The following is a 9,368-nucleotide window of genomic DNA, read 5'->3' as shown; positions in this document are numbered from 1 at the left end:
ATTACACTTCTTGCCTGCAAATACCTGAGATGATACCTCTTTTTTTCAGCTAAAGGGACTCTCTTACTCAACTGCTGAGATATCCTTGCCAATGAGCATGGAAAATAAATTTGATATGAACGCTTGCATGAAAGGTTCTCCACTTATTTTGGATGGTGGGCTAGCAACAGAGTTGGAAAACACAGGTCTTCAATTACAGGTAAAGTTGATGAGTTGGTTAATACTCTGCTAAAGGTTTCTTCTAGCAATTTTTGACCTATATTGTTGTGCACAGGGTGATCCGTTGTGGAGTGCAAGGGTATTGCATACTAATCCACAGGCTGTGAAGGATGTTCATTACAAGTAAGTTTCATCAAACCCGAACGTGAGCCAAGTACTGATTGTTGTGTTATGTTTTTACTTTTGAGCATTGCATGTTTACTCTTGTGTATCCTCTCTCCCTAGATTCCTCCTCAATGGTGCTGATGTTGTCACAACAGCCACATACCAGGCAAGTATTGAGGGCTTTATAAGGCACCTGGGAATGACCCCTGAACTGGCCAGTGGGCTGCTCATGTCAGGAGTATATATGGCCAAAGAGACAGTCAAACAATTCATGACTGACAACCAGCTGTCAGGTGAGGGTCTACTGTGCAACAAATACATCATTACTGATTTGACAGATGTACTCTGCACCCTCTGAACAAATTTGGTTAGGTTGTTGAAGCAACATTGGCCCTGTTACCCATTTATTGACCACATCTGAGTCGTTAATAGATGAGGTGACATTTCAGTGTGCTATGATAGCTGACAATTTGTTTTCTCAGATCGAAGAGTGCCTCTGGTGGCAGGCTCTGTTGGACCTTATGGGGCGTTTCTGCATAATGGTTCTGAGTACACTGGGGCTTACGCAGAGGAGATGAGTATTGAAGTAAATGTACCATTCTGTAAAAGAATAGCTGACTACTATACACAAAATTGGCACTTGTGTTGCAAGTGCTTACTCATTTTGGGGTTGACATATCAACGTGTTTGTTTTCTGTCCTAAGGAGCTGAAAGCCTGGCATCGACCACAGATACACTGCTTAGTTGCAGCAGGAGCTGATCTCATCGCTATGGAAACCATCCCAAGTGTAAAAGAAGCAGAAGCTCTGGTGGAGCTGCTGAGAGAGTTTCCTGATTCAAAAGCCTGGCTCTCCTTCTCGTGTAAGGTAAGGGAATCTTTGTAATAACAATATTTCTAATTTATCTTGTATGACATCATCATGCATAACACGTCTTCCAGCTTACAAATATCTAACTACAGGGGTACGTTCAGGATGAAGGAAAGGTAGCAAACGTTTATCTTAAGGAACGTAAATAGGCCTAGTTGTGAAAAAAGTATTTGATAACTCTTTCATATATCACACAGGATACCCTAATTAATTGATATGACGTGTTCTCAGGATGGGCGGTGTATTTCTGATGGTACGAGTTTTACTGAGGCTGTTGAGACCGTCAGTAGGTCCAAGCAGCTGGTGGCTGTAGGTGTCAACTGCTGTCCTCCGGCCTTGGTCAAACCACTCCTGGACACTGCCAAGGCACAAAGGAGTCCAGACCTTTGCTGGGTTGTCTACCCCAACAGTGGAGAGGAATGGAATGTAGACGATGGGTGAGTCCGACAAGATAGCTGTACACCATGGCACGCTGCAGAGGATTTGTAATGTTGATAACACTGATGTCTGCATTGAATCCAGCCAATTCCCTGAATAAAAACTGAGTAGATATCGTGGTCTTTTTAAAATAGAAAATACATACAGTATCTTTATTCAGCCTTTCACCAATTATTATTTAAAGGTGGAGAACATCAGAGAATAAAGTGTCAATTGCTGAATTGAGTCGTGAGTGGATGAAACAAGGGGCAGCATTGATAGGTAAGTTGAATTATATTCATGTGGTAAATACGTTGTGCTCTGTGCATTGTCTAAACATTATATATTTTCATCCAATAGGAGGTTGTTGCCGCATCAGCCCTGCTCACATCGCAGAGTTACGACAGCAGCTACACTGTGACCTTGTACCTCATGCCTCAGATGTGAAAGCCCTCAAATGAAAATCCAACAGTAAAAATGAGAAGGCAGTCTAATGTACAATTTAACTCCCTAAAGAGCCCGCAGGATAAGATTATGCAACGATGAATCCATTCTAAAAAATTGTGAGACTTGATTCATAAGTTTATACAAATCTTAGTTTATTAAAAAAGGAGACCAACTACATCAAATCCACATTAATGATACATTTAAAGTAGTGCAAGGGTCAGTCAAGACATGGAATCAGCAATGTTCAAACAGGAGAACAAGAACAAAGTGAGGCTATAGCTATACATAGAATATGACAGCTGACATGCTAATCCTTAACGTTTGCATTTTACATTGCATCAATATACAAACTGAGAATGTCTACTTCTAAGTACTAGGTAATTCCCATCCTTTCACTTGTTTCCAGCTCAGTTATTTTGTCTATGCTTTGCTTACCATCATTTTCAGCTATACCCGACTATACGGCTGTTTTAATTGGAGATCAGTTTATTATTCACTGTATTTCAGTAATATTCTCAAATATTGGGGAACACTGACTAATAAGCATAATGAAATTAAGCTATGTTGACTTCTTAATCATATTTTAAATGCAATGTTATCAGACATTCTGATTTGTAGTAGACTAGTCCTCTTAACATTGCTAAATGATTAAATACAGCATTAACACTAAAATGAATATCAGCTTTTATGTTCACTGTGTTACTCTGCCATGTATAATAATCCAGAAAAAAACATGTGATTTTAATCTGTATGAACCTATAAGTTTGCTAACAAGGATAAAATATCACACAGGATACCCTAATGGTTTAACAAACACATGATAAGCCAGTAGCATGTTCATTGAGTCTCAGTCAGTGATTTCTTCTTCAAGATCGCTTTCGGGTGAGCCCCTGTGCCTGTACTCTGTGGAATTGGACAAACGTTTCCAGGCGACGTCCTTCTGATTGCCTGTGCTGTGTGAGCGGCCAAGGCGAGCCAGGTGCTTTGCTGAGGCCTTCTCCTCAGTGCCCTCAGCTACGCCTCCCTGTGCCCGTTCTGACCCATGGTGGTGGAGGTCATGTCGCAGATTCTCCAGGTTCAGAGCCCAGGGACCAAGCTTCTGCCAGTTCACCCTCTGGAAAGCCATGAGGCAGTGAAGATTACCTCCCACCTGTCAGAAGAGAAGAGTTTCCCATCAGCATGGCAGTACTCACACACAGCTAATATCCCAAACCTCTCTGTTATAAAACAACTATAAATAAAAATCAATGACAGGCTGACCTTTTTAGTTTTACGGCACTGAATACCCCTCTCCGTGTGGCGAATATCCAGGTATTCTGGATTTTGTGTATTGAGATCTGTAACAATATCCATCCACCTGAAAAATAACCGACGTTCAGTGAAAAAGAGCAGTGGAAAATGTCAGTGTATGACAAAACAATACTACGGTCAGAAAAGAAAAGAGCATACTTTTTACAGTGAATAGCAGGGTGTTTCCTGCTTGGTTCACCAATGAGAATCCAGTGTTCTGTTTCATTAGTTGGTAAAGGCCCCCTTTGCACAAAAGACAAACAAACATTCCTCAGACAAGTAGGTTTAAGTAGCTGATGATATGCAAAATACAGTATGTCAACATACAAACTCAAGTATGTTTATTGACTGCATGAATCTGCCCAGTTACTAAATAAAGTAGGCCCATACACACTAATGGAGTGGAGAGAACAAAAGCTGCTACAAAAACCCACCTGTAGGCCTTGGCTGCCTTGAGTGGTGTGGCTTCAAAACCCACAGGGCAAAAGTAGTGGTTCTGACAATGATAAATGTAGGCCATGGACTCATCCTTTAGTCCCTGGGTCAACTTCAATAACGCCCCCTCAGCTAAAAGAAGGTTGACAAATAATTCAGTTATTACTGTATGTCAATATCCAGTTTGGGAGTACATAGGCTAGACGTCTTTTAATACACACTCACCAGTCTCTCCTGCTGTCTTGTGTTTCCCATGGGGTTTGTACAGAATATAGGAACACCCACGGACTCTGAAATTGTCATTGATTTGCCTGAACCATCTGTTCAGATACAATAAATACAAGATAAGCTTTTGCACAGTTTCAAGAGAGAGATTTAAGCCCTAATTAAATAAATCACATATAGTGGTTTTCCTGGATCACAAAAATAATATGATTATTCAGTTTGAAACACTGTCAATTGTTTAGTTGAAGACATGAGTCCATACATTCATTATTGCAGAGTAAGAAGAATCATGTTTTTGTGTTATCCTAGAAACCTACTATCTGTAATTGAGAGAGTGCAGAGAGTATTATCAGTAGTACCGCATCAAAGTGGCATTTCCTGTGAAAGGGCCAAACTTGATCTCCTCAAAGGGGGGCTGGTACCCTAGAATCTGCAGCGCCTCCTCCTGAGAGATGGGTGGAAGACTGAAAATACACACATTCAGTACAATTGTTATTCCTTGAATTTTACTCCATATCATACTCCTAATGGGTAACATTATGCACCACAAACAAAATGTATCAAATATTGTTCACTCTTTTTTGAGTGCATTGCATTGTACAACATGCATTGTACAACATGAGCAGCACAAGTTCATATCAAACAGCAATTTACCCTGTGATACTGTACTAAGGTAACATGACCAGACATTGATAAAAAGCCATACAGTACCTTCCTGCTCCCAGTGTGCTGTACAAAAAGTTCCAGCAGGAAACCAATGAAGAGATTCCACATGATGTCTTATACTGGGGGCGGCTGATGCAGTACCTAAAGCAAAACACATTGAGTTGAATACTTCTCTCCACTTAAGAATTTATATGACAGTAACACAAAATAAAATGTAGTCATTATTACCATCTCCTGAGATCCAGGACTTTTCTTTCTTTGATCTCCTCTAGAGAGGCATGGGGAGGAAGGTCTTGCAGATTCCTGCCCGGTCTGTCTGATGACTTCATCTTCTTGGAGTTGAATTTCTTTATATTGCCTAAGATAGGACACATTTGTCAAGCTCATATTTGCCCTCCCTTATAATCCACTCTGCATTCAAAACTAAGTACAAGTTAAATTATGATCAAATTTAATTAATTAATTAATTAAAGACATAAGAGATTACTTTTCATCAAGCACATGGGCTTATCCTCCTAGCTCTCTGCCCATCTCTGATGTCACTGCCTGAGTTACATAATCAGCAGCAGATGGTCAGATCACCAGTTGTCATTTTCCTGGCACATCTCACATTGAACGAGAAAATAAACATGAACATATTGTATGATATTGTATGACAAAACACCAAACCCCTGCATGATATTGATCTGGCTTACTTGTCCTGGTTTTCCGAGTTAGCACAACATCAAAATCAGTTGTGTCAATCTCCCAAGCCAAAATGGGCTTTGAGTTGCTGGAGGGCACTTCTTCCATGTCATAGTCCCCATCTAGAGCCACATCGGTGCCTCCAGGCTGACCTAGGGCAAAGTCAATGGCTTTGGACTTCACAAATGTGGTTGCACCGTCCTGCTTGCTGGGGACCACATCCCTGGATTTACTAGGGGGACTGTACACAGAGGCGGCCTGGTTGAGAAGGGCGTAGTCAGAGCAAACAGTGTAGAACTTCTCTCTGGAGTGCGTGACAGGACAGGTCCACGGGAGCTGGAGCTCGGCACTAGAGGCTCGCCGTGCCCTCAGGGAGTCCCTGCTGAGGGAGCTCAAAAGGCTACACTCATCCTCTCTGCTGGAGGGCCGTTGTGGCGTAGCCTGGTCTCCCGGCCCAGGTAGGTTTGCTCCTTGACTCTCTGCAGTGTTCGGCATTGAACGGAAACTTGGTTGGTGGGTGGGAGAATTGTTTGACGATTAAGATATTGACCTGTTAAGAGGGGTGGATAGATTGTCGTCTATGCTGGGGAAGAAAGTACAACACTGATCAAGATTCTACATTGCGGGTGCAGTGGGTGAAAACATATCAGCCATTCAGGCATGTAACTTAACATACAAGTTAATCTTCTATACTGGGTACACTGATGCATAGCCCAAGGTGGTATAGGATTCTTTATCATGTCAAGACAGGCTGCATGCACAGTACAAGTAAATGGATAACTGCAACCTGCAGCCTGCACGGAGATGTGCAACACTGAACAATTATTTTAGCCAGCAAAGAGTTATTGTTTTACAAAAGCAATAATGCAAGTTAATCTTTCACAGTTGGCTAACTGGCTACAAGTAATTTAAACCCTCAAATCACAGCATCAACACCAGCTGGACGACTGTGCTCCTGCCTCATTGAGTGCTCTGATATTCTAGCTAGCTAGCTACATCACTGTTGACATATCTCTAGCTACTGGCTAGCAAACCAAAAGGTAAGAATATATTGCCCCACAAATGCGACTGCCATCACAGGTGACCTGTCATCTCATGTCGAGATGGCACACATGAGCTCAGCGAACAATCAATCTGACAGTATTAATTCTTATAGAATTATCAACTTGTTGTTTAAGATGACTGCTACACACACCTTTCATTGTGTCGTGGATGTCACCTTTGTAGATAAATGGCGAACTACATAAAAAGCGCTACATCATCCAGGTAAAAAAATGCTTGTACAGGGATGATGTACGACTGTATCTTCTTCCGCTGTACACAGACTTGATAGGCTGTACCACTCTGTAAATTGGGGGTGTTGACTGTATGCACACACCATGATTTTCTCACAGTCTTTGATTTATAGTGTGCCACAATTTGACAGATAAACTGCACTGCAAACGCTAACTCGACAAACGAGTGATTTAGCTTCCCTCATATACAACGAAATGTAGGTATTAGGTGTTATCAATCTTCAACCTACCGACCAACAATCTTTAACCAATCAGAGTAAGTCATTTGAGTTGCGTAGGCAATTATTCCACTCGCGGTTAGGATCGACTTACAACGTTTTGTTGAGGGTAAGGATCGAGAATCCACAACTTTTGGACCATTTAAGTCATGATTCTAACCTTCATATTATCTGAGAAATGTTTCAGTTCCAGACAACGTGAGGGAAAAGTTATGATTCAGATTTACATGAAGTTATGACTTCACCAACTGGGAACTACGTGTTCCCGAGAACCAAACGAACATACCATAAACTAAAGTCATAAAAATCTGGAATTTGTTTATCTGTTCAATGACAATGGTCGTTTCAATGAGTTGTTGTTTTACTTCATTGTTTGTAAACAATGTCTTTGTGAATAAATACAATGTCAAGCTTTGAAATATTTTTTTAAAACTATGATTTTAATATTATTGACTGTTAGTATTGTTACATCCATTCTGAATTTGTGAGTGGCATTTAAGAATGGCATTTCTACAGCCCCAGAACAAATTATGTTTGCCTTGAACCCTAAGTTAACAATCCACTTGTTCATGCTTTGCTCTTGCAGGAACATTACATCTGCACAGCAGCACCATGCCAAAGAAGTTGCTGATCATAGACACTGACTGTGGCATAGATGATGCCCAGGCAATAATGATGGCCCTGGGAGCACCAGACGTTCAGATCCTGGCCATAACCTGCTGCTTTGGAAATGCAGCAGTGGATAACGTGTGCCAGAATGTGTTGCATGTGCTCTCTGTTTGTGAATGCACACAGGTATGTGAACAAACACATCTCTCTCTCCCAAACGTGTAATAATTGTATTCATTGTGCTCATTGTGAACTTGAACTTCAGGACTTTTGTGTCTTTGCGTGGCATTCATATACATTTTTTGGTGTGTGTGTGTGTGTGTGGGGGGGGGGGCGGCGCGGCGGTGGTAGTAATGACGTGTGTAAAATCACCAGTATACTCATATACTTCATAGATCCCGGTGTTCCAAGGTTCTGCGGGTGCTCTTGTTGGAGGCACCAAAGCAGTAAGTGACCACTTTGGAACAGATGGGCTGGGGGATGTGCTTGAGGACAGAGATTCACAGTGGAAGGAAAAGATCCAGAGCGAGCACGCTGTCAATGCCATGATAAGGCTGGTGTCTGAGAATCAGAGACAGGTAGGCCTACTGCGTTTGTTTGCCATTTCGGGTTTGCTCAAGTCACATGATCATCATTGTGACGCATAGATGCCCTCTTGTGGAAGATGAATCATGATCATACAGTAGTTGCAAGGCTTAATACGCTTTTACACGATGACCACATACAAATCTTTGCTATGACTATTCATTCTGTACATAATGTCAGTATACAACATTGACTTTGCTGCAGGTCTCACTTGTGGCACTTGGCCCACTCACAAATCTGGCTCTGGCAGTCAGACTGGATCCTTCCTTTCCTCAAAAACTGAAGGACTTATTCATTATGGGAGGCAACATGGAAGGTAATACCAGTGATTAAAAGTGAGGTAGTTTTTATTTCAAGGAGAACTGCATTGACAAATACAGTATTTGTTGTTGTTTTTTTCACAGGAAAAGGGAATATATCATTATGTGCAGAGTTTAACTTTGTGATGGATCCAGAATCTGCATATGTTGTCTTGGAGGAATTTCACTGTCCAACACACATTGCAACATGGGAATATTCATGCAGAAATAAACTGACATGGGTAAGAGTAATCAGCACTATCCACAGGTTCATATTTCAGACGATTTTATTACTTGATGTCTGCACATCAGAATCTTAACTCATAAAACAGTACATAGTATTCACTTGACTGCTCAGTGTAGAAGGTTTCATCTTGAACCTTCTAGTTCTATCAAGTAATGTTCCCTTTTATGTGTACAATTCTGTGAATGCTTTGCTGTAGGAGTTCTTTGATGAATTGATCAACCAGGATACGCCTGCTGCACGGTTCATGAAGAATATAACCTCAAAGTGTCGGGCTTACTCCAAGGAGGGAATGATGAATAAGAGAGATGTGTACTTCGGGCCTGGCTTTGTCTCCTATGATGCATATGCAGTGGCAGCATGCCTTGACAGCAGTGTGGTAACTGAGAGCATTGAGTGTGCTGTCCGTGTAGAGCTGCAGGGGGCACTCTGCAGAGGGATGATGGCTTTGGATCAGACTAATACACTGAAGAAGAGCCACAAGGTATTTGTAATGAAGAAATGTGATCTTACCAAGTTCAGCCAGTTACTCATGGCTTCCCTCAGACAACCCTGTAGTAAGTAGTGCAACATGTCTTCATGATGACAAAAACAAGAGTTGACTGAAGTCATACATAAAACTCACTCAAGAATAGTCTTGAGTGAGGGATCATATTGCCCACAAAATTAAAATTAATTTTCAAACGGGTTAATTTTACAACTCATTAATATTGAGGTATATTCAGTAATATTGAATAAAATGCACTTCACTTTGAGATCAG

The 9,368-nt window shown here is 41.3% G+C and overlaps 3 protein-coding genes across 5 annotated transcripts; 2 read left to right on the top strand and 1 right to left on the bottom strand.

The window, feature by feature from the left end:
• On the top strand, positions 1–2,100 carry LOC310806197 (homocysteine S-methyltransferase YbgG). The gene is made up of 8 exons (XM_083672225.1): positions 1–199; positions 275–342; positions 445–617; positions 807–910; positions 1,029–1,190; positions 1,425–1,630; positions 1,816–1,892; positions 1,971–2,100. Exons 1-8 carry the CDS (start codon positions 92–94, stop codon positions 2,069–2,071), a joined length of 999 nt encoding a protein of 332 aa, XP_083528351.1. The 5' UTR covers positions 1–91; the 3' UTR covers positions 2,072–2,100.
• Positions 2,101–2,899: 799 nt separating this feature from the next.
• LOC310806195 (basic immunoglobulin-like variable motif-containing protein) lies at positions 2,900–6,638 on the bottom strand. Of its 2 annotated transcripts, none has more exons than XM_083672221.1 (10): positions 6,553–6,638; positions 5,369–5,940; positions 4,902–5,031; positions 4,719–4,814; positions 4,367–4,471; positions 4,008–4,102; positions 3,782–3,914; positions 3,507–3,590; positions 3,318–3,414; positions 2,900–3,207 (listed from the first exon to the last, which is right to left on the bottom strand). In XM_083672221.1, exons 2-10 carry the CDS (start codon positions 5,850–5,852, stop codon positions 2,905–2,907), a joined length of 1,527 nt encoding a protein of 508 aa, XP_083528347.1. In that variant the 5' UTR covers positions 5,853–5,940; positions 6,553–6,638; the 3' UTR covers positions 2,900–2,904. The 2 variants fall into 2 exon arrangements, with proteins under 2 accessions (XP_083528347.1, XP_083528348.1); XM_083672222.1 differs by having other exon boundaries at positions 5,369–5,935.
• On the top strand, positions 5,699–9,362 carry LOC310806198 (inosine-uridine preferring nucleoside hydrolase). Of its 2 annotated transcripts, none has more exons than XM_083672226.1 (6): positions 5,699–5,815; positions 7,457–7,665; positions 7,875–8,057; positions 8,269–8,380; positions 8,469–8,605; positions 8,807–9,362. In XM_083672226.1, exons 2-6 carry the CDS (start codon positions 7,483–7,485, stop codon positions 9,170–9,172), a joined length of 981 nt encoding a protein of 326 aa, XP_083528352.1. In that variant the 5' UTR covers positions 5,699–5,815; positions 7,457–7,482; the 3' UTR covers positions 9,173–9,362. The 2 variants fall into 2 exon arrangements, with proteins under 2 accessions (XP_083528352.1, XP_083528353.1); XM_083672227.1 differs by lacking the exon at positions 5,699–5,815 and adding an exon at positions 6,962–6,979.
• Positions 9,363–9,368: the final 6 nt, after the last annotated feature.

Source organism: Argentina silus, assembly GCF_951799395.1.
Source record: "Argentina silus genome assembly, chromosome: 6".
Taxonomy (NCBI): Eukaryota; Metazoa; Chordata; class Actinopteri; order Argentiniformes; family Argentinidae; genus Argentina; species Argentina silus.
This window is presented reverse-complemented; position numbering and strand designations above follow the sequence as displayed.